The sequence below is a fragment of the Symphalangus syndactylus genome, chromosome 5 (genome assembly GCF_028878055.3).
Source record: "Symphalangus syndactylus isolate Jambi chromosome 5, NHGRI_mSymSyn1-v2.1_pri, whole genome shotgun sequence".
Taxonomy (NCBI): Eukaryota; Metazoa; Chordata; class Mammalia; order Primates; family Hylobatidae; genus Symphalangus; species Symphalangus syndactylus.
The window spans coordinates 111151934-111177889 of record NC_072427.2 but is presented as its reverse complement, the minus strand read 5'-3'; the positions used below and the strand labels follow the sequence as shown (position 1 = coordinate 111177889).

General features: G+C 36.3%; 1 protein-coding gene across 3 annotated transcripts in view; it reads left to right on the top strand.

The window, feature by feature from the left end:
• The first annotated feature begins 1627 nt into the window (after positions 1-1627).
• CHODL (chondrolectin) overlaps positions 1628-25956 on the top strand; it is a 69085-nt gene continuing 44756 nt past the window's right edge. For 2 of the 3 annotated variants that reach the window (XM_055279338.2, XM_055279337.2), the window contains exons 1-5: positions 1628-2213; positions 12654-12963; positions 13116-13273; positions 16356-16442; positions 18853-18955. In XM_055279338.2, coding sequence (XP_055135313.1) covers positions 2135-2213; positions 12654-12963; positions 13116-13273; positions 16356-16442; positions 18853-18955 — 737 coding nt within the window. In that variant the 5' untranslated portion in view covers positions 1628-2134. Of the gene's footprint in view, positions 2214-2786; positions 2882-12653; positions 12964-13115; positions 13274-16355; positions 16443-18852; positions 18956-25956 lie in introns of those variants that run through there. The other variant, XM_055279339.2, reaches the window with a different exon arrangement.

The following is a 25956-nucleotide window of genomic DNA, read 5'->3' as shown; positions in this document are numbered from 1 at the left end:
CACCATCAACCTTGACTGTTGCTAAAGAATTCCCGCAAATATGCCTCCAAATGAATTTCTCATCTTCTATGCTAGCCATGACACTTGATTCACCCTTCCATTACAGCATTTATACACACTTATTATTTTATTTCTTTCTCTACACTGGACTGTGAGCCCCTGGAGGACAGCTCTCCTACCATGGCTATGCCCAGTGATACTCTTTGACATGGTTTCCAGGGCTGAGCTATAGCTCTGTTGCCTGGAGGCATATCAGTTTTCCATTTTTCATTCAGAATCCCAGCAGTGCCTGTTTCTCATGAATAATTAGCTAGTGTGAAAGTCACAGAATCCGTAGCCTCTACAAGGTCCAAATTTATTAACTGCCCACGGTTCTGCAATGAATTAGTGTTTTTAAAGCGAATATAAGAAAAAGGAAGTGATAGAATAGACATTATTGTAGTTATTTTAGAATTCTATATTTTTTTTTTTTTTGAGACGGGATGTTGCATGTCCCCAAAACTGGAATGCAGTGGCTGGATCGTAGCTCACTGCAGTGTCAAACTCCTACCTCAGCTTCCGGAATAGCTGGGACTCCAGACGGAGCTAGAATTCTACTGTCACGAGTAGGGTGCATTTAATAATCTTTAAGGCCTTTACAAGTGCTAAAATTTCTGATTCTGGAAGATTTGTCCTTATTGTATCAGTATTTACTTCCCTTTTCCAACAAAACAGTCCAACAGATGCTTACAGTGTACCCGTGGCTTATGAAACCAAAGACAGCAGGAAGTTAGAGGAAAGTGTACTTCCTATAAGACAAATAATGTTATTTAACAAATTCTCATGCATTTAAGGAACATAGTGAGAAAATACCAATTCTACTGAAGCTCATTATGAGAACATTTTCAGAGTTCATACTATGGACTTGATATACATTAAATGCTTATGAACTTCTCTCCAGTACTCCTGGAAACTAGGTATCACAGTCCTTGGGTAGACTGTGTTAATAAAGAGAGCAGGTCAGGTTATGAAAAATGCAGGTTTTCCAATGAGCTTTACTTCTTATATATTGTAGATCACTGATAGATGATTGCAAAGAAATACATAAATTTCGTTTTACCTCCAGGAAATTCCCAAGATTTCAGAATGTCTACTTTGTGTTGACGGTTTTCTCTGGAGTTGCAAACACTGAGAGTGAAATCAGTTTCGAAAACCTTGCTTCACATATTCTTTTCAATTTGCTCTTGTGGCAGTTTTCGTCAAACAACCTGCTTGGAGATAATCTATTTGCAGAACCTAGGTGGGGAAAAACCTGCCACATTGTATAATTCACCGAGCAGGTTTTGGCTCTCACTTCACCAATCCATCTTAAATAGTGGCTAGTGCCCTGCATCTAGCAATACATATGATTAAGCAATTCAGCGCAGAAAGAGAAAGGCCACAAAACTTGGCAACCCCGTAGACATTTATCTTTGAGAAAATCGAATGGCTCCAACTTTTTGCCAGAGTTTAATAGCAGAGCTGTCACATTTTACACAAATGAGTATCCAGTCCGCCAGCGAATGGAAAGAGGGGACAGGGAGGAGGGCCAGAGGAGGCGGGCTGCTGGCTGGACTGTTTTCAAAGTGTCTCCCATTTTTAGGGGAGGTGCTGGGATGCTCCACATCGCTGGAGAGACGAAGTAGTTAAAAATTATTACTAGCGAGGGGGCCGGAACCTCGGGACGTGGGTATATAAGACGGTGCCTGAGCGCAGAGCGGCTGCTGCTGCTGTGATCCAGGACCAGGGCGCACCGGCTCAGCCTCTCACTTGTCAAAGGCCGGGGAAGAGAAAAGCACAGCGCAACGGTGTGGTCCAAGCCGGGGCTTCTGCTTCGCCTCTGGGACATACACGGGACCCCCCAACTTCAGTTCCCCAAACGCGCACCCTCGAAGTCTTGAACTCCAGCCCGGCACATCCACGCGCGGCACAGGCGCGGCAGGCGGCAGGTCCCGGCCGAAGGCGATGCGCGCAGGGGGTCGGGCAGCTGGGCTCGGGCGGCGGGAGTAGGGCCCAGCAGGGAGGCAGGGAGGCTGCAGAGTCAGAGTCGCGGGCTGCGCCCTGGGCAGAGGCCGCCCTTGCTCCACCCCACACCTGCTGCTGCCACCGCGCCGCGATGAGCCGCTTGGTCTCGCTGCTGCTGGGCGCCGCGCTGCTCTGCGGCCACGGAGCCTTCTGCCGCCGCGTGGTCAGCGGTGAGTCAGGGGCCGTCCCCCCGAAGAACGAGCTGGGAGAGGGGACCACGGGGCGCGGCGGGCAGCCTGTTCTCGGGCGGAGGCTCTGCGGGGCGCTGGAAACCTGCATGGTGTAAGGGCCCGGGAGGAGGCGGGGAGAAATTGATTGTGCTGTTCTCCTCCCTCTCTTCTCTAACACACACGCAGAAAAGTTTAAATTTTTGTGAAGCGCTTGCTTAAGTAGCTGCGGAGCGAGCGTCTGCTTCATGACGAGCGGCATAGCCTTTTTTCAGGAGTGATTTCCACTTTCTTTGTGAGAGAGTTGACCACAGGGCCGGGATCAGCACCTGCCAAAGGGGTGGGGTAGGGCGGAGGCAGAGGGAACCCAGAGACAGAAGAGCCACCGCAGAAATGCCACCCTCTGTCGCTCTGACTGGACTTTGGTCCCAGCACCGTGTTCACTCGGATGCTTTCTGTGACCAGATCAGTTCGCTGTGGGTCGCCTCCGGATGCCTGGGCATTCGGTCTTTGTTCTCAGCAGGACTGCTGGCAAGGAACTGGAGTGTGGTCATTGCGTGTAGATGCCTTTCCTTTGCACACTTCGTTCCAAGTTGGGGACTTCCCAGAAAATGAAGTCAGCTGGAGTTGGGCCGAGGTATACTTGGTAATGACTGCAGGTTCGTCACACAGTAGGTGCACAATTAAGTCGGTCGAGTCGGTGCATGGGAAATGGATCAAAATTGGCAAACTTCCCAGGTTTTCTTTGATTTTTCTTTTTTTTGACTCTCACTGTCCTGTTGTTGAACAATGTATATTGCAACTACTCTCCCTTACTTTTTGGGAAGGTCTCTTCCAAAAGATACAGATTCTCAATGACCTAGGGTGAATGTGCTTAGGGCCTTACATAAAGGCTGATCATAGCTACACTTTATTGAAATCTCTTACTATGCTCATTGAAACATTGCAATAAGTATTTGTTGGATATATGTGTTTTGGGGGTGAAAAGTTTTTTTAAAACATAAAAAGCACAAATAGCCCTTTTCACTTTTGTACACCTATACAACAGGTGTCACTAGATGTAGAAATACATGACAGATGACAGCAACTAATTCAGTTGTGAAGCCAGACCTTTAGACATTGGCATATTAAGCTTAATTGTCACTGATCTTCCCCTTAGCAATTTGTGATGTTCTACAGCTTCAGAATATAATTCTTACATGTGTAGTTACCGATCACTCTACACTTTTTTCAGAATTTTCAGAATCTGTGACATTAGATCCTTGTCCTCCCTAAGTTAGCTGCAAAGAAAAACTTCATTATATAGACTCTTCTGGTTTTTGAATTACTTATCTGTCTTTGTATTTATCAGAATTATTCATGCAACTGAATGAACAGCAGAGACCATGCTTTGAACATAAGATGTTTTTTACTCATTGACCTAAATAATATCCTTTAGATATGCTCTTGTTCCCAGGCCTAAACATTTTAAAGGGAGGAAAAATAATATCTAAAGTAAAAAAAGAGCTTAAAAAATTGTTGAAGAGGTGTATTTTGTGTTCTATGAGTACAGAATTTTTTCCAAACCTTTTGTTAGGTTTTCTTATTAAGCACTTATAGGCATCTTGTAGGTGACATCTGGAAAATTTCTAATTAACTGAACATGATCTATTTGATTTAGCATAAATGATGATGTTTATTTGATATTAAAATAATTAGTTATGTTTTTCTTATGAATAATTCAATTGTCTTTGGTCATAAAATTCACATTGAAATTTAACCATCTATAAATTGATTTGTGACTTTTATTCTTTGAAGACTAATTTTTTTAAAACATATATTTTGACCACAATGGCCAGAGAACAGAGCAGCCTAAAGCCTGACTTTTTTGTAGCAATAGTTTCTAATGGATCTATTGTCTACCTGGTCAATGTAAGTTTTGAATTGATGCATCAATTTTTTCATGCCACTTGGAACCATTCACCAAATCTTTAATGAAGAATAAGAGCCTCTTTGGGGCTGTTATTAGGAACATACTTACAACATATGGAATATATTTCTATTTGTTAAATTTCAGTACAACAATTTATAATTTCTATGTAGGATACTCAAATAATCACTGACCCCAGAAAAATAGACATTCACAAAATAATTCTCCACAGAAATTATCTTTAATACTTTAAAATATTCAATAAGATACTTTCCTATACTTTTAAATACATCACCTTTTCTAAAGTTTAGAGCATTACTTAAAAATAAAGTGGATATATTTTAGCAAGAAATGACATTTCAAACAACTTCGTCATCATAATCAGACCCATGAGATTTAGTGGCATCTGGTAGTAATAAGAAAGTATTTTTTCCAGGTCAGTGGTCATGCTTATTTTGATGTACAAATATGCAAAACAACATGTGACATGATGATAATAATCAAAGCCTATTTGTTGAATTTATGGTGCTAATTTGGAAACTACTTTTAGGAGCTTAGACCTGTACTGATTTCTTACTACACACAGATGTGTAGAGAATATCTATGGGAGCTGCAATCATTTAATTTTGTGAAGTGACTGGTGAGTGATGATGTCTTCTTTAGGATAAAGGTAAAAGGATTTTACTTGTAGGCATAAGGATAAATATGAAGGATTCCAAATTCAGGTCTCTAAGTTGGGAGGATATGTTTGAAGAGCAGGTGATACTTTTAAACATTTGAAGTGATTTGAAGTAACGTGTTTCTTTCTTTTTTTTTTCCTTTTTCTTTCTAGTGTGCATAGCAGTGATCCCCAACCTATTTTTGCTGCAAAATGACATTAGGAATATTTCGTGGTGCTTCCAGATTTCTCCAGGACACTTTAATATATATTAGTTTAACTTTATTAAAACTGGCACACGTTTTATTTAGGAGACTGGGTGATTTAGAGGCCTCTCTTCATATCATGCAGATACCATAGAATATTGCAAATTCATGGGCGGTGAACAGTAGCACATACTATAATATACTATAATATAATATAATATAATATAATATATAGCAAGGGAGATACAAGAAAAACTGCTGAGCCTATCTCAGCCTATGGAACTATTCTATGACATCATCAAAAGCATAAAATGATGACAGTGCAGTTTTCGGAGATGCAATTACTTTAAGTATCTCTCGGGCATGAAAGGAACAAATTAATCTTATTACCAGTCATTCAATGAACTAACCATTTATCATAGCCATTATTCTTCAACTGCTGTTTGTCATCATTTTATGGTTTTGTTTTTATAATTCTTTCCCGAAGATGACAATATCTGTTACATTACCTTTAGAAAAGGTAATGTATTATATATGTATTATACATACATATATAATATATATATAAAATACACCACCTTTTCTAAAGGTATTATACATACATATATAATATACATATAATACATATATGTATTATACATAATATATATATAAATACATATATATGTATTTATATATATATGTATAAAGTAGTCCAAGGTTAAAATTCAGAAGATGCACTCACAAACAATTTTTACTATTTACAACAACTTTCTGTGTCAGGAATTCATATACAAGTAGATGGATGTGTGCGACTCTAGGATGAGAGTGTTTCTTTTACTATTTTAACATATTCCTAATGATATAACACAGGATGACAACTTGGCTAAAGGTATACTCTTTGTAATGTGGAATGCATTCAATTTGGATCTAGTTTGTTTTATTTGGAAAATAAAAAGACTAGATAAAAATTTATTAAAGGCATATACGGTTTGAAAATCTGAGACAGAGGCAACATTAATTCTTATTTAAATATTTGTAACAGAAAATCTAATTCTGTTTAGAAACAAGCTCTCAATGCACAAGCCTTGCGTATATTAGCCACCCAATAATCAATAACAGATTAATGCTAATGATTCTGACATAGATAACGTGCACAGTGTTTGTATTCATCAATCTCTTTTGTTCATGAAATATTTCACCTTTATATTAGGTTTGAGACGTATGGAGACAGCATAGAAACCTGGTAAAAGCATGGACTGTAGAGCCAGATGGCCTGGTTTCAAAACCCAGCTTCAGCACTTGTGAGCTGTGTGAACTGCCCTCCTTGCCTCATTTTGAAAACAGATAAGAGCACCTATGTCGTAGGATTGCTAGGAATATTAAAAAGGTTCAAACACAGTTACGCAGGTTGTGCACTGTGTCGAGGTACATGCCAAAAAGCGAGGAGAAGGAGCTCAGCTTGGCAAGCCCAGCGCCTGTAGCTCAAGCCACCTAGAGGCAAAATCACCTTTTTCTAGTTGAACAGTCTATAAGGGGGACCTTTCTGCCATCTCTCCCCAGGAGAGGTCGTCTTTTCCTAATTTATCCCAAAGCATAGATTGTGGTAGAAATGAGGTGCTGCATTCTAAATTATTGCTAAATTTCAGGCCTTTATTATTAGAATCATTACTTCTATGAAACTCATAACTGGTCTCATTATTTAAGTAAGAAGACTGAGGCCAGCCGGGGGCAATTAAATCATCTCAAGTACCCAAAGTTCAAGTGTAGAGTTTGGTTTCAAAGCTAATTCATTTTGATTGGCTACATGAACTCTTAAGTCACACTGATACTTGGTTTACTACTTATTATTCTAATCTCCATTGTAAATATTATGTTTTTTTAAAAAATAGTCTTATCCTCTTCTCAGAAAGCTTATGGCATTTTCCAACTGGAAAAGTAGGGCTTGCTGCTGCCACCATCCAGAAAATGACCACAACCTACATTTATAAACTTAATTTAAAATTATAAATAAAATTATCAATAAATTTGTTTATTAATGTAAGAAAATGGACTCCAGCTATAGTGCGCTATTCAATTAAGTACATTATAAAATCTCTGTTGTAAAAATAAAAGTTTATTATAATAAAACTCTTTATAAGAAAAAATTTTAAGAAGTTGGTGTAACATTCAATGCTGAAAGCAGACACTTAAAATGAACACCAGTCATTTTCTTTTTAGTTCAAAAGTGTTGGCATTGGTATCACAGTCCTTGCTGCACTGTGTATGGTAGTATCAACATATTTATCGGTGTGATTGTGAGAGGGATAAGAAGAATTTATGAAAAAGAAAAAAATATCTTGTGTGATTCTAATAAAACATTCTAAGTTAATTCAGTCTGGTTTGGGGAATATTTACCATGTGGATGCTCTTTTTTACTTTTTTTTGCAACTAATGCTAGATCATAATTGAACAACAGTAGGAATTTGTAATATGTCTTTTATATTTTTATTGAAAAAGTGATATAAATTCAATATTCATCTAATATTAATAATATATAATTACAGTGTGAGACATAAGAAAATATTTATTATTTTCATAACTAACTGAGCACTCAACTATCAGAAAGTAAACAAACATAAGCAAAAAGAAAACCAAATTATAGATCCTTTCTGCTCAGAAAGAAAAAGCAAACTACCCTGACTTCATGAGTTTGGCCCCACTTTTATATCATTGCCAAGAGCATTTAAACCTCTGCCAATAGTTAGCTCTATAGAAATTTTAATGGCCAAGAAAAAAGACAAAAATCATCTACTTATTCATGGAAAGAGTGATGAAATCTTTGTTGTGACAGTGATAAGAATGTTAATAATAATAACTTTCTCTAAATAAAAAGGCCTGTTTATGTAGCTGTGTGTGAAACTAATAAGGATGAATATTTCTTTTATATAAAATAAATATTTATATATTTTATATAAAGAAGCCTCTTTTATATAAAGAAATATTCTATAAAATATTTCTATAAAAATTCAGTGCAATCTGTATGACAAACCTCCATGACACACGTTTACCTGTGTAATAAACCTGCACATCCTACATATGTACCAATGAACTTAAAATAAATGTTAACAAATCCAGTGCAGAAAAACTTACATATTTAAATGCTTTTTAGATCTAAAAATTAATTAGCTCCTAGTGCACATCTAGCAAATAAATTATCTTGGATTTTATTTTCCCAATATGTTTGTAGAGAAATTATCTTGAATTTTATTTTCTCAATATGTTTGTAGAGAAATTATCTTGAATTTTATTTTCTCAATATGTTTGTAGAATCCTGGGCAGATTTTTTCTCTCTCTTGTAGATAAGCCTATGATTAAAGGATGTCTTCAACTGCAGATGCTAGTTGACATTCAGTAATTTATAGTTAGATGGCATAAATGTAACCTTAGTGTAATAGAACCCGTTATATGGTTCTCTGAATCCTTATCTATCCCATAAAGTGTTGATGGAAGATTTTATCTGAACATAACATTTGAAAATAAGAGAGAAATTCTCCATGTTATCTCACAGAATGAGACGAGAGGTAATTGTAATTGTTCTCTAGGAAGATTGGCTTTTATAGAAGTGGTAAAGTTGCTTCCAGAAAATCTGAATTAACAAAACTTTTCTGGGAATTAGGGCAACATTTGTTTCCCAGCTGTTGGAGTTTCACTGCATTAGTAGCGAAATGTGATCAGCTGAAATAGCAGTGAGACGTTCAATAGCTGCTGCTTCTGATGATTTTGCTGCAACTTGGACCAAATTTGCACGATAAGGTGGAAATCAGTAATAAAATAGAATTGAATGTAAAGAAATTCAGTGTCAGCTTTAACTGATTGTAGGTAAACCCATAAAAATTGTGCAATATATTTATAATTTCCTGAAAACTGCCTTGCTAAGTCTGAACTGTTGGTGACTTTTCAGTTCAAACTCTGTAGACACAGCTGATGATCAAACTTTAGAGTTAATATATCTGTTCCAGTTGACGATGGGCTGCTGTCTTGATGCCCTGAGAGTCTCCCTGCTGTGCAGCCATCACAATCTCCACTCCCTCAAGCAGGACCTGAGGACTGCTCTATTATCCACAACCAGAGACATGGCCTGGCACAGAGAGTGTCAAGCTGTCTATTGTCCAGGGCCTGCACAGCACTGATTGTTAATTATTTTAAATATAATCTCTCTCCCTAGGTTTTTTCTTTTATTATTATTATACCTGTATAAACTAACATAATGGTGTTAGAAATTTCCACATGAAACCTAAAGCTCTCATGCATTTAATTAGAAGTGCTATCTTAATTTTATAAGTGAGTTAATTTACATCACCATTTTTGTATGCTCATCATGAGTAAATCTGTGCTGCATTTATTTTTTAATATATCAGAGATAATGAACAGTGACTTTTAGCATATGCATCATACCCAGGAATTCCCTGAATGTGTGGGGCTTTGTTACATATAACAAACTTTTTACTCACTGAAAGGCCATTCTGTTTTTTTTTAATATGACATTTTTTGACATCTTGCAAAACAATCTTCTTAGGGAAATTTAATATTTCAAAAGTGCTGGGATAAAATCCAAGGCAGAAAGTTCTTGGAGTGAAAAATTGAACAAGTTAAAAACTCAAGGGAATGTAATGAAGATATATTTGGACACTTAGAACTATGTAAAGGATGTAGTAGATGAAAATGGAAACAGCATGCTTCGAAATACAGTCATGAAAATACAGGCTTAATGGCATTGTTAGGCTCTGACTGAGAGCAGCCATTTTAAATGATGAAATCATCACAAAACTTCGTAATATATTAGGAGAAATTTTAAAATAATACATTAATTCTCAGAGTCAACCATTGGGACTTTCACGATCATCTCTCAAAGAATATTTATTTTCAGGCTGATTTGTCCTCCCGAAGTCTCTCTAACTTATTTCCCATGGTCATTCATACTAATATGTTCTTTTTCATTAACAATTTGGGCAGCCTGTTAATTTATTCAGATTTTTTAGTGTGTTGCTGCTGGGTCCAGATCACGGGCACGAAACAGAGGGGAAAACTCTTGGCTTGCTTGCATTGCCAGAACTACTATTTTATGATTGGTTGTTCTCAGTTTGTGTCAAGATATTGAATGCCTATCACTCAAACACTGTTGAGAAGTTAATGACCTTCCACTGATTTCTGCACCTTTCTGCCTCTGAGGGTCATCACAGGTCATTAACTGCTGACTCCAGAAGGGAATGGATATGATACACTTGCTCAGTGTGATGTACTGTAATTAAAGTACAAAGTTTGAATGCTTTTTTTTTTTGCCAGTATTTAAATACAAGAATCTCCCCCACCCCCACAAATCCATGACTACTGACAACTTTTATTGATAGGCTACACAATTAAATACATAGTAGAAAAGGCCATAAATACCAACAAGAATAATGTTAATGGAGATGAATTGTAAGAAAGTAGCGAAACTATTTCCTAATTTCTTAGCATAAAGCAATTTGTCTAAATTTTACATAAAGTAATCGATAGTCTATTTTCCAGGTCCAAATCTAAGCTAAAATAGGGCAAGACTAAGAGGCTATGGACTATGGAAAGCAGTTTGGGCATAAGAAATAGTAACAGAGAGGGATCCTTGGTGGTTTTAAAAGTTGACAGCAGAGAGCAGAGGTGAACAAAAGCAGAAGCAGTGAAAATCAAAACAAGACAGAATGACCATTCTGGAGATTGTTTATAATCTTGCCATACATTCTTAGTGGTAAACACGGGTGAGTGTAGACAATAGAACAATAGAAAATCCATTGCTGGTAGAACTAGCTAAATCCTATACTGTGTAATATCCTTGACATCAATCTATTTATATCTGTCTATCTATCATCTATCTATCTAATCTGGCATATATATATATGTAAATGTAAATATATACGACTTTATTATGACCTGATATCATGCATATTTGCAGTTATTTCACTTGATAATTAGGAAAATTAACACTGCTTAACATATAGAGGTATGCGAAATTTAATTTTGAGATTTTTTTTTTTCAAACTCTTTTTGTCTGTGTTTAAGACTTCACAGATGTTATTAGAGCAGAATTTCATTATGATGTCTCAAAAATTCTTTTAAGCTTGTTTGTGATTCTGGCCAATATCTTGAAATAAATTGATTTTCAGTATACTACAAATAATGACTTTATTGGGTATAGTATAGACTGTACATAATCAATAGATGTCAGGATAGGTGGTTAGGTGGTTAACAACGGAATGCTGTAACATGAAAACCTTTAAAATACAGGTTTAAGATAAAAAATAGATTTTAAACTTCCCTTCCAAATTCAGAGGATTCTATGTATTTATTTATAGATTTTGGATATTTGGTTGGTCTTAATCTTTATTCCTGAAGAAATATGCAATAAAACCGCCAGTAGTAAGATTAACTACAGAAAAAGGTGAATTTAAATGAATTTGTATTTAAGTTTAACAAAATTCTGAGTTAGTGAAGGTTTAAAAAATGTAATACTATTACTTTCAAATTCATAAATGAATGAATGGAACATTTTTAAGGTTAAATTAAAGGAAGACATTGTTATTTCATATGTGTTTAATATGTAAGTAGAGCCTCTAAAGCTGAGAGAAATAATTTGTTTTCAAGTCTGCTAAATGTTTGTTACCTTAATTGTTTTGAGCTAATCATTTAACTGTCTTTGAAAGACCAGTCTGGCCAAATTTCAGCCTACTCAGGTCTCCATCTAAATTGTGAGAAACCGACAACAGTTAGCCACTGATAAGATTTTACTAGCTCCTTTATTTCATGATATATTCGTTCCACTGTTCTCTAAACCATCATTTTTTTCACATTTAAAATATATTTCTTTTTTTAAAAAGTATTTAATTCTCTAAGTTCATAGTTGAGAGATTTAAATTTGCAATTTATTATTTATCAGAGATGTCTCTGTAAAATGAGAGAAGACATTGGCCTAGGAATTGGAGGTTACACATAGTATCTCCCCAAATACCTCAGAAAATACTCAAAAAATTGGTAATGAGATTTTTTTCAGAGATAGTGAGTAGTTCAAAACTGTACCCTGTCACTTCCAATGTAATATTATATTAATTAATCATTTATTACTACCAAGTACATTCATTCTGTCCTTTTTTAACTTTCGATTTTAATAGTTTTGCTTTCGGGTATATAAAATGAAAGCAAATATTTATACCTTAAATCTGCCACTTCGTATCTTCTTCAGAACACCTTATATAAAATCGTTCATTATACATTACTTGTTTTTGATAATTAATTTGCTTTATGAATTGTTATTCTTCTTTCATTAAGTTTTAGCTCACTTTACTCTACACTGCTGAAATTCCTTTAGCTATTTTCATTTGCTTTGTTAATTGGTTTATAAAATCTAAGCCAGAAGAGTTATAACTTCCCTTAATAAACATTGCTTGAAGTACTGGGTTTAAAAGTTTATGTTCCAAGTTTACGAGGGAAACAATTTGCTTTTACAAATTGCAAGCAATAGGCTAGAAAATAAACTTTACGAAATAATTCAGTGGGAGAAGCATTTCTGGTAATGTATTTTCTGCTTTGATTGGTTCTTACATTTTGGTTCTTAGTGTTGTTACAAATAGAGTTCAGATTATCAATATATGGGCATCTTTTTTTTTTTTTTTTTTTTTCAGGCCAAAAGGTGTGTTTTGCTGACTTCAAGCATCCTTGCTACAAAATGGCCTACTTCCATGAACTGTCCAGCCGAGTGAGCTTTCAGGAGGCACGCCTGGCTTGTGAGAGTGAGGGAGGAGTCCTCCTCAGCCTTGAGAATGAAGCAGAACAGAAGTTAATAGAGAGCATGTTGCAAAACCTGACAAAACCCGGAACAGGGATTTCTGATGGTGATTTCTGGATAGGGCTTTGGAGGAATGGAGATGGGCAAACATCTGGTGCCTGCCCAGATCTCTACCAGTGGTCCGACGGAAGCAGTTTCCAGTACCGGTGAGTATGGATCTTGAGCAGTTGACAGGTGCTCTGGGGAACTCCACAAGGTAGAGGGAGGACTCTATTACCTGTAGAGGATGTCAGAGTAGGACAGGCAGAATCATTTAGTAGGCATGTATCTGAGTGTTCCTATTACTCTCTGTTTGCAGAAACTGGTACACGGATGAACCTTCCTGCGGAAGTGAAAAGTGTGTTGTGATGTATCACCAACCAACTGCCAATCCTGGCCTTGGGGGTCCCTACCTTTACCAGTGGAATGATGACAGATGCAACATGAAGCACAATTACATTTGCAAGTATGAGCCAGGTAAGCAGTAGCAAAGGAAGGTATAGAAGATTTTGTGCATATTTCATTGTATTAAGTTTTGTCTTTAATTTTGACTACCTGTGGCTCTTTTTGTTTTTCTGCTGTGAAATAGAAAATTACCTTGCAGCTTGTCATATCACTCATGTAATGAAGCATATCATATGCTGTAGAGCAAACTGTCCAGTGAGCTCAAAGAAGAGAGTAAATAAAAACATCTGGAGAGATGTCTTTAAGGAAAAATAATCATTTCTTACAATAAAACCAAATATTTTTGTAAATAGATTTATAAACAATAAATATTTATTTTAAAATATTTTAAATGTTACTATAATATGTGGGAAGTAGATGTAAGTTACCAAAGCACCTATAGACTTACACATGTGAGCAGCACTTCTTTATCTGATTTTAAGAGAACAAAGCACTTTCTCCTGGATCATTTGCTTATCATTTTATGGTATAATACTTGACATGTGGTACTCAGTAAAAATAAGACTATCATAGCTCATTGCCCCATAGTGGAAAAAAGTAGGAAGATGTGACTCGTTCTCCCTATGATTCCTATTCTTGAAATATGCCTCCTCAGTTAGCTTTCTTTTGAAATCTCCCACTACTTGTCATTTGCAGCAAATGGGAATCTTACATTGACTTGAGCTATGCTGGCATGGGTTCTGGATTTAAAAAATAGTCAATGTGAATTACTTTGAATAGGACAGATCATCTGAATTCATATTTAACTGAAAGAGGGACTAATACGAACTCTGTGGACTCATTTTTTAAAATCATCTGAGAAAGTCAAGTTAGATCCTTAGGCTTTGAGATTTTTTTTGCTGTTTTTCTCCTCCTCAGCGTTTGGAAGTGTCATTTTAACTCTTCTGAAGAGGTGTCTGCTTAAACTCATAATACATGTTCCCAGAAGGCAATTATAGTTGAGTACTGCTGCTTCCATTATTCTCCTGAAATTACATGATTCTTTTTCTCATAATACCAGAAAGCACAAAGGATTATTTGGATTAGACTTACTCTTCTCTTACATTTATCCTGCTCTTGAGTGTATTAGCCACTTTTTTTTTTTTTTTTTTTTTTTTTTTTTTATCCCTGGTGAGTTTATTCTTTAACCATCTTGGTTGCTAAACCCGTCATTACCCTCCTGGAAGTCTTTGCAAAGCTGAGTCTGTTATGCGCTTATGTCCTCTGTTTTTCTCTTGGAGAAACATAAAGTTGAAATCCTCTGATATTTTAAATTTGTGACATTCTATGTACTTAAGACTATTGGATAATACAAGTACAATATTATGCATTATTCTTAATATTACATTATCGCCTTCTCGTTTCTTTTGAGTTCAAAGGTCAATTATTTGACCCTTCATTGTATTATATTTATTTTATTTTTGCATCAAAATTTATGCCATTATTTAGGACACTATAAATCTTACAATCTTCTTTACTTGTTTATATATTAGGTAATCTAGGTTTACGTTACTTATGCAAGAGCATTATGATATAAAATTATTCTTTCTCCATTCTACCCAAATCTTCAAATAATCTATATTTATTAAAATATTATTTTATGTAGTTTTTGTTTTGAAGCACATTCACAGGTTTACTGTTGGCCTTATTAATGTGCTCAGGATTTTTATTTTTTATTTCATGATTTAATCTTTTTTGTCTTTTTATTTATATTTAGTTAACCCTCCTTGAGCTTAGTGTCTGCTTTGCAAAGGATGTTGGTTTGATTAAATTCCTTGGTTATGTAATCAGTGCTTGATTTTTAGTGATATTTTGCATAATATTTATATTATTTGTTTAAAAATACCAGTTGACTAGGCATAGAGTGACTAAGTTCTCTAGAAGAGTAGGTATAGTCTAGGACTGAATCTGAAACCCAGAGGAGGCTATTAAAATGGCAGGATAAAATTTGTGTACAAGAGTAACAAATATTACTACAGAATGGTATATGATTAAACTTCCAACAAAGGGGGACCCTGTGACATTTTAAGGCAATTTAAGAATGGTAGACATTAAATTAAAATTCTTCCATATCCTAAAGACTAAGATGTTACATGTGTTCTTATTTCAATTGACAATAAGTAGAGAGTTACACTTTCGGAACAAATGGAAACAAATTTACGGTTTTTTAAATAATTCAATTTACTTTCATTGAATTATTGATTTAACAAATAGTTCCTTAAGGAAAAGAAAAATAGAAAATAGAGCAATACCAAATCATGACAAGAAACTTGAACAATTTTAAAGTGTGTGGCAAGAGGGGAAAAAATCAGGAATAATAGTTAATGGATGTTGGGCTTAATACTCTGGTGATGGGGTGATCTGTGTGGCAAAGCACCATGGCACACGTTTACCCACGTAACAAACCTGCACATTCTGCACATGTACCCCTGAACTTAAAAGTTAGAAAAACAATAAAAACTAAAGCGTGTGGAAATTGAAGAGACATCTATAAAACTAGGGAAAGAAACAACTTGCAAGCTTTAATGTAGTGTTATTATTATTATTTTTAAAAGTAGACACTATTGGAAAGCAAATCTAAGGATGGCGTTGTATGTGCAGAACAGAAATGTGGCTTAGAACATTGTTACTTGAATCATCAATTCTAAATGCAATCCACATACAGTCATCTGCTGATTATTATTGCAAGGGGAAACCTAAATAATACACTGATATTAATAAAGAAATTCTCTTGCTTGTCTCTGAATTGCATTTAATATATCACACTCTTATGTTTGCCAATTCTTGGTTATCCTTGCTTACTTTGTGACTGGTCTGCCGTTATTGCCTGCAGCAGGCTATCGTCAACACAGACCCGCCGCTGATTGCTAATTGCAGTTTGGAGTTTTAAGGGAGAACATATCAACTCCATCTTTTATTCAAAGATAATTAAATGTTGACTTTATAGTTAGATAATTTCATGTAAATTTAAATTCAGAATATATTTTATTAGCTATAAGCTGTTCAGAAATCAAAATTGTGATGTTTTTATTTTATAATATAATTTCGTATTTATATATGTTTTCAATTCTCTTGTTTAATCATTATATATGATGGTGGTTCTTTTTATTTATAGAGATTAATCCAACAGCTGTTGTAGAAAAGCCTTATCTTACAAATCAACCAGGAGACACCCATCAAAATGTGGTTGTTACTGAAGCAGGTAATTACTTCATGTGTCTTTAACTTCATCAAGAACTGAACTGTAGTTTCAAACGCTGCTTCATGTTGACCCCAGTGAAACTTGTCTTGCCTGGGGAAGTGGTTCACTAAGTATGGTTCTATGGACATTTACTTTGGAACTAGGTTAGAAAAAATTATGCTAAGCTAGTATTTGAATAGAAAAACCTGTTTTGTTTTCTTCAGAGTGGGTACTAAACTAAGTGATTCACATTAAAATTTGGATCTGGCCAGGCACAGGGGCTCATGCCTATAATCCCAGCAATTTGGGAGGCTGAGGCAGGTGGATCACTTGAGCCCAGGAGTTTGAAACCATTCTGAGCAACTGGCAAGACCCCATCTCTGCAAAAAATACAAAAAACTAGCCTGGTGTGGTGGTACACACCTGTAGTCCCAGCTACTGGGAGGCTAAGGTGAGAGAATCACCTGAGCCTGGGAAGTCAAGGCTGCAGTGAGCAGTGATCATCCCACTACGGTCCAGGTTGGTCAACAAAGTGAGACCCTGTCTCAAAAAAGCAAACAACAACAACAACAACAACAAAAACACCACCACCACCAACAAAAGAACTTTGGATCTACAGGAAATTTCTCTAACAACATGTAGGCGTCATGATGCAAATTGGCACATTCAGTGGAGAGCAAACAGGGGTGTGCTGGTAAATGTTTAGGGATTGGTTGGATCCTTAAATTGCTTGAAGTCAAACAGGAGTGGGAGGAAACATAGCAAATTATCGCTCAGATACCCTATTGCTCATGAGTTTGTCTTCTGTTAACAAATGAAGTGATGCACAGTTAAGTGGAAAGCTTTATCTACATCTGGTCCACTTTGACCAGAATTATTCAGATTAGTTATGATGATGACTTTTAATTTACAAGCTAAATGTATAGTTCTTCAATTTGCTTTTTTTGCATAGATATGATATTAAGGTTTAGTGCTTTTCACTTTTCAGGTGCGTGGTTTTAGAACCATTCAGAACATCTAAACCTAATTAAAAAGATCAGTAGGCTGGGCGCAGTGGCTCACACCTGTAATCCCAGCACTTTGGGAGGCTGAGGCGGGTGGGTCACCTGAGGTCAGGAGTTCGAGACCAGCTTGGCCAACATGGCGAAACGCTGTCTCTACTAAAAAATACAAAAATTAGCTGGGCGTGGTGGCAGGTGCCTGTAATTCCAGCTATTTGGGAGGCTGGGGCAGGAGAATCACTTGAAATGGGCATGAGCTGAGATTGCGCCATGCACTCTGGCCTGGGAGACAGAGCAAGACTCTGTCCCCAATCCCCCCAAAAAAATTCAGTAATCACTTTAGAAATATTTTTTTCTCTTTTGAAATTGAACAAATGTTTATTAATTTTAAGTTGTGTGGAATTACAGTGTCACAGTTTTTTAATTTTACTAAGAATACCTAGCATTATCAAATGTGATGGAACAGGCTTAAAAAATGATTCATTTTAGAATTTAATTAAGATCAACTCTTTGTGCCGCTGGAGTCTTGTGTTTCTGAGTCGTGACTGTATCATCAGTTAATATTTATATATTTCATTTTAATCCCAGTGACTCTTGTATGCAATCATGACACTAAGCTTATTGCTAGGTAATTACTTACCCAATATATTTACAATAATCTTAATAATTATCATTTTTAATAATAAGTACTTAGTTTTGTAAGTAATGATTGAGAAGGAGTAATGAAATGAGCTAGCTAAGATTATTAATGAAAGCTAGTCCATGTCTGAATTGTAGATTTAATAATAGTTTTGGAAGTATGGATATCAAATTGGAACAGTTTGATATCACTACAAATCGTACAATTCAATTTTCCATTCAGTAAAATTTTGTTTTTAACTTTTACCAAAACATGAATACAGTCATGTGCCACTTAACAATGCGGATATGTTGTGAGAAATGCACTATTAGGCGATTTTGTCATTGTGCGAACATGATAGAGTGTACTTGAACCTAGGTCATATAGCTTACTATATGGCTGTTTGATATGGCCTATTACTTCTAGGCTATTACTTCTAGGCTACAAACCCCTGCAGCATGTTACTATAGTGAATGCTGTAGACAACTGTAACACAATGGAATTTATATATCAAACCCTATCTAAACATAGAAATGTATAAAATAGGATATCAAATATAAAAGATGGTATACCTATGTAGGGCAGCTCCTTTATAATCTTATGGGACCACTGTCATATATGTGATGCATCGTTGACTGAAATGTCACTATGTGGTGCATGACTGTATATTATTTCATTAGATTTTTCAGTATTTTGAGAAGAACTTTGGGGTCAATTTATTGAAAATTCTATTTCACCTCAATTTTACATATTTTTGCATTAGAATTCTTCCTCAACTATCTTTTCACATGAAGCCTGTTTTATTTTGTAGGTATAATTCCCAATCTAATTTATGTTGTTATACCAACAATACCCCTGCTCTTACTGATACTGGTTGCTTTTGGAACCTGTTGTTTCCAGATGCTGCATAAAAGGTAAATAACTCATATATGTAGAGATAATTTGAAAATCTTTAGGTTTTCAGAAATGTTTTAAAACTATTAATATAAAGTTAATTATATTTTAATTTTCTTTAAGAAATCCTATACATACAATCCTATACATACAATCTAATAAGAGATACATTGAGGATAGGATTAATGTAATATATCATTTCATCCTCACAGGACTTATTAAGCAGTTACCCTTCCTTTTTTTTTTTTTAAAGTAAACAAAATTATCTTTAATCAAACACAATAACCCATTACCTTGATATTTATAATTTCAGAGTTTGTAAACAATGTTATATTGTACTATTTTAATGTATTTTCACCAAATACATATACTGCATATTTTTATATCATCTCATACTTTTTATAACATTTTAATAACTTCAATATGCCTTTATTTTACTTATTATATTCAGGTATACTCTGTGTCGGATGTTTTCAATTTTCTTCTAGTGTAAACGGTGTTGCTAAGATACATTGGTAATGAAATCTTTTATTTTTTTATTTTTTTATTATTATACTTTAGGTTTTAGAGTACATGTGCACAATGTGCAGGTTTGTTACATATGTATCCATGTCCTATGTTGGTGTGCTGCACCCATTAACTCGTCATTTAGCATTAGGTATATCTCCTAATGCTGTCCCTCCCCCCTACCCCCACCCCACAACAGTCCCCGGAGTGTGATGTTCCCCTTCCTGTGTCCATGAGTTCTCATTGTTCAATTCCCACCTATGAGTGAGAACATGCGGTGTTTGGTTTTTTGTCCTTGCGGTAGTTTACTGAGAATGATGTTTTCCAGTTTCATCCATGTCCCTACAAAAGACATGAACTCATCATTTTTTATGGCTGCATACTATTCCATGGTGTATATGTGCCACATTTTCTTAATCCAGTCTATCGTTGTTGGACATTTGGGTTGGTTCCAACTCTTTGCTATTGTGAATAGAGCCACAATAAACATACGTGTGCATGTGTCTTTATAGCAGCATGATTTATAGTCCTTTGGGTATATACCCAGTAATGGGATGGCTGGGTCAAATGGTATTTCTAGTTACCTAGATCCCTGAGGAATCACCACACTGACTTCCACAATGGTTGAACTAGTTTACAGTCCCACCAACAGTGTAAAAGTGTTCCTATTTCTCCACATCCTCTCCAGCACCTGTTGTTTCCTGACTTTTGAATAATGGCCATTCTAACTGGTGTGAGATGGTATCTCACTGTGGTTTTGATTTGTATTTCTCTGATGGCCAGTGATGATGAGCACTTTTTCATGTGTTTTTTGTCTGCATAAATGTCTTCTTTTGAGAAGTGTTTGCTCATATCCTTTGCCCACTTTTTGATGGGGTTGTTTGTTTTTTTCTTGTAAATTTGTTTGAGTTCATTGTAGATTCTGGATATTAGCCCTTTGTCAGATGAGTAGGTTGCAAAAATTTTCTCCCATTCTGTAGGTTGCCTGTTCACTCTGATGGTAGTTTCTTTTGCTATGCAGAAGCTCTTCAGTTTAATGAGATCCCATTTGTCAATTTTGGCTTTTGTTGCCATTGGTTTTGGTGTTTTAGACATGAAGTCCTTGCCCACGCCTATGTCCTGAATGGTATTGCCTAGGTTTTCTTGTAGGATTTTAATGGTTTTAGGTCTAACATTTAAGTCTTTAATCCATCTTGAATTAGTTTTTGTATAAAGTGTAAGGAAGGGATCCAGTTTCAGCTTTCTACATATGGCTAGCCAGTTTTCCCAGCACCATTTATTAAATAGGGAATCCTTTCCCCATTTCTTGTTTTTGTCAGGTTTGTCACAGACCAGATAGTTGTAGATATGCGGCATCATTTCTGAGGGCTCTGTTCTGTTCCATTGATCTATGTCTCTGTTGTGGTACCAGTACCATGCTGTTTTGGTTACTGTAGCCTTGTAGTATAGTTTGAAGTCAGGTAGCGTGATGCCTCCAACTTTGTTCCTTTGGCTTAGGATTGACTTGGTGATGCGGGCTCTTTTTTGGTTCCATATGAACTTTAAAGTAGTTTTTTCCAATTCTGTGAAGAAAATCATTAGTAGCTTGATGGGGATGGCATTGAATCTATAAATTACCTTGGGCAGTATGGCCATTTTCACGGTATTGATTCTTCCAACCCATGACCATGGAATGTTCTATCAAGCAAATGGAAAACAAAAAAAGGCAGGGGTTGCAATCCTAGTCTCTGATAAAATAGACTTTAAACCAACAAAGATCAAAAGAGACAAAGAAGGCCATTACATAATGGTAAAAGGATCAATTCAACAAGAAGAGCTAACTATCCTAAATATATATGCACCCAACACAGGAGCACCCAGATTCATAAAGCAAGTCCTGAGTGACCTACAAAGGGACTTAAACTCCCACACAATAATAATGGGAGATTTTAACACCCCACTGTCAACATTAGACAGATCAACGAGACAGAAAGTTAACAAGGATATCCAGGAATTGAACTCAGCTCTGCACAAAGTGGACCTAATAGACATCTACAGAACTCTCCACCCCAAATCAACAGAATATACATTTTTTTCAGCACCACACCACACCTATTCCAAAATTGACCACATAGTTGGAAGTAAAGCTCTCCTCAACAAATGTAAAAGAACAGAAATTATAACAAACTGTCTCACAGACCACAGTGCAATCAAACCAGAACTCAGGATTAAGAAACTCACTCAAAACCATTCAACTACATGGAAACTGAACAACCTGCTCCTGAATGACTACTGAGTACATAATGAAATGAAGGCAGAAATAAAGATGTTCTTTGAAACCAACGAGAACAAAGACACAACATACCAGAATCTCTGGGACACATTCAAAGCAGTGTGTAGAGGGAAATTTATAGCACTAAATGCCCTCAAGAGAAAGCAGGAAAGATCCAAAATTGACACCCTAACATCACAATTAAAAGAACTAGAAAAGCAAGAGCAAACACATTCAAAAGCTAGCAGAAGGCTAGAAATAACTAAAATCAGAGCAGAACTGAAGGAAATAGAGACACAAAAAGCCCTTCAAAAAATTAATGAATCCAGGAGCTGGTTTTTTGAAAAGATCAACAAAATTGATAGACCACTAGCAAGACTAATAAAGAAGAAAAGAGAGAAGAATCAAATAGATGCAATAAAAAATGAAAAAAGGGATATCACCACCGATCCCACAGAAATACAATCTACCATCAGAGAATACTACAAACACCTCTATGCAAATAAACTAGAAAATCTAGAAGAAATGGATAAATTCCTCGACAAATACACCCTCCCAAGACTAAACCGAGAAGAAGTGGAATCTCTGAATAGACCAATAACAGGTTCTGAAATTGTGGCAATAATCAATAGCTTACCAACCAAAAAGAGTCCAGGACCTGATGGATTCACAGCTGAATTCTACCAGAGGTACAAGGAGGAACTGGTACCATTCCTTCTGAAACTATTCCAATCGATAGAAAAAGAGGGAATCCTCCCTAACACATTTTATGAAGCCAGCGTCGTCCTGATACCAAAGCCTGGCAGAGACATAACCAAAAAAGAGAATTTCAGACCAATATCCTTGATGAACATTGATGCAAAAATCCTCAATAAAATACTGGCAAACCGAATCCAGCAGCACATCAAAAAGCTTATCCACCATGATCAAGTGGACTTCATCCCTGGGATGCAAGGCTGGTTCAACATACGCAAATCAATAAATGTAATCCAGCATATAAACAGAACCAAAGACAAAAACCACATGATTATCTCAATAGATGCAGAAAAGGCCTTTGACAAAATTCAACAACGCTTCGTGCTAAAAACTCTCAATAAATTAGGTATTGATGGGACGTATCTCAAAATAATAAGAGCTATCTACGACAAACCCACAGCCAATATCATACTGAATGGGCAAAAACTGGAAGCATTCCCTCTGAAAACTGGCACAAGACAGGGATGCCCTCTCTCACCGCTCCTATTCAACATAGTGCTGGCAGTTCTGGCCAGAGCAATCAGGCAGGAGAAGGAAATAAAGGGTATTCAATTAGGAAAAGAGGAAGTCAAATTGTCCCTGTTTGCAGATGACATGATTGTATATCTAGAAAACCCCATCATCTCAGCCCCAAATCTCCTTAAGCTGATTAGCAACTTCAGCAAAGTCTCAGGATACAAAATCAATGTACAAAAAAAAGCAGTTACCCTTCTGTTTGTATTTCTCAGTTGAGAAGATGGTGTCTTAGATGGGCTACCTAGTCTGCCTTGGGTCCCATAGCTAGTGTCCACGGTGAATCTGAAATTTGGATGTTTGTAAACTTCCCATATGTGTACTATATTATACTGTTTTTTGTTTATGAAGTATAAGAATTAATGCCAAACTTTTCAATCCGGGCATCAAGCTATATGTAAGACTTGATATTTGTAAGTTCATTTTGTATTACTTTTCAAAATTCAAGTCACAGGTTTCTGTTTTATTTCAAAAAGATCTTTTAAGAATAGGAAATAGGCCGGGCGCGGTGGCTCACGCTTATAATCCCAGCACTTTGGGAGGCCGAGGCGGGTGGATCACGAGGTCAGGAGATCAAGACCACGGTGAAACCCCGTCTCTACTAAAAATACAAAAAAATTAGCCGGGCGTGGTGGCGGGCGCCTGTAGTCCCAGCTACTCGGAGAGGCTGAGGCAGGAGAATGGCGTGAACCCGGGAGGCGGAGCTTGCAGTGAGCCGAGATTGCGCCACTGCACTCCAGCCTGGGCGACAGAGCAAGACTCTGTCTCAAAAAAAAAAAAAAAAAAAAATAGGAAATAAAATACAGCAGTTCACAGGCCACTTTTTGACAGGTATCTTGAAATAAAATCATATATTTTATCAGCAAGATTTCTGGGGGAATATTATGACTTTTATATCTGCTTTTCTATACCCTCGAGTTAGAGAAGTTTTTCCATGTGTGCCAATTTTTTAGTAAAAATGAAACAAAATTCAATAAAATGAAAATGTATTTCATTGTCAAATAAAAAATGAAATATAAATATGTATCAAAAGGAAAAAAGGAAAAGCTATTCTGTTTATATAAGGGCATGTTTGCTAGAATAAACTAGACATCTTTGAGCAGTTTAAATAAGAGCGGATCAAGAGAATGCCTCCATCAGGAAGGACCTGCAAACAAATTCATTTTCCTGTTTTGACCTTACTTCATCTTCTTTTTCTGAAATAAACCCTATTATAAAGTAACAAAGGACCCAGAAAATAATTAATTCTTAAATGAAATACTAATTCTACACAAAAGTCATATTAATAACCTTTTTTTTTCACCATTTAGAACACTTTTGTGCTTTTTATAAACTTTCTTGGCTTATTTTCCATACATGTTAGATGACTATAGAATAAAGTTGTGTTGATCTTACTTATTTGGATGAAAATCTACAAACCATACAATTTGGACATAATATTTTATTAGTAACCAAAACAGCTAAATCTAAGTGAATTAAGCAACATTTTAAAAGGGTAATGGTCAGGTGTGTTTAGAAATAGTTCTTTTTTCTCTTTGAGGGAATTCTGCAATGTCTGGTAGATGGAGAAGAGGGGATGGGGAGATGTTTGTGAGGATAGAGGCAGATGCTGGGAACTGGGACTGGGGTAGTCAGGGAGCAAGTAAGTGCACAACACAGTGAACTGGGACAAACACTTTTGGTCCAGGCAAGAGATTATCCTGGGGAAACCAGCCCAAAGAAATCTACTTTTGACAGGGCATCCAGTAGAGAATGACTTGGGTGGGTCACCTGAGGTTGGGAGTTTGAGACCACCCTGACTAACATGCCATGTTGCCAAAACCCCGTCTCTACTAAAAATACAAAAAATAGCCAGGCGTGGTATCGGGTGCCGATAATCCCAGCAACTTGGGAGGCTGAGGCAGGAGGATCGCTTGAACCCGGGAGGCGGAGGTTGCAGTGAGCCGAGATCAGGCCACTGTACTCCAGCCTGGGCGACAGAGTGAGGGTCCGTCTCAAAAAAAAAAAGACAGAGAGAGAGAATGACTTGGGTAAACTCAGGAACAGGGAACTTCTGCAGGTGCCTGAAAAGTTATGTTGTGGAAAGGCAGAAGATAGCAGAACTCTAGGCACAGGCTGGAAACGTGGGCCAGAATTCCGAATGTGACAAGGGTGAAGTTGTATCTCAGATCTGGAGGAACTCAGATACTGTTATGTTACCAAAGCATGAATCTGCTATTGAACCACATTGGTTTCAGAGACAGAGGCACCAGTAAGCTTCCAGAAATCAAGTGACTTAGGTGCAGAGCCGGAGAACTGATGGGAGGAGGGGAATAGGCACATCCTTACACGTAGTATAGTAGCATTGTTTTGATGATTTGACATTAAATTCAGCATACATTAGTGACAAGGGACTCAAGGAGCAAAATGATTTCCAAAATAATTGACAAAGAAAATAAAGGTATTTATTGATGAATAAAATGGAAATGTTTAATATTGTGTCAGGCACATGTTTGTAGGTGTGGAACCAACCCAAATGCCCATCAATCAATGAATGGATAAAGAATCTGTGGTATATATATATATATATATATGATGGAATACTACTCATCCATACAAAGGAATGAATTAACGGCATTCACAGCGACCTGGGTAATACTGGAGACTGTTATTCTAAGTGAAGTAATACAGGAATGAAAAACTAAACGTCGTATCTTCTCACTCACAAGTGGGAGCTAAGCTATGATGATGCAAAGGCATCAGAATGACACAGTGGACTTTGGGGAATCAGGGGGAAAGGGTGAGAAGGGGGTGAGGGATAAAATAATACAAATTGGGTACAATGTATACTACTGAAGTGATGGGTGCACCAAAATTTCACAAATCACCAATAAAGAACTTACTCATGTAACCAAACACCACCTGTTCCCCCATAACCTATGGAAATAAAAAATTAAAATAACAACAACAACAACAACAACAAAAATGAACTCTGAATTAGGAAATGTCAATCAG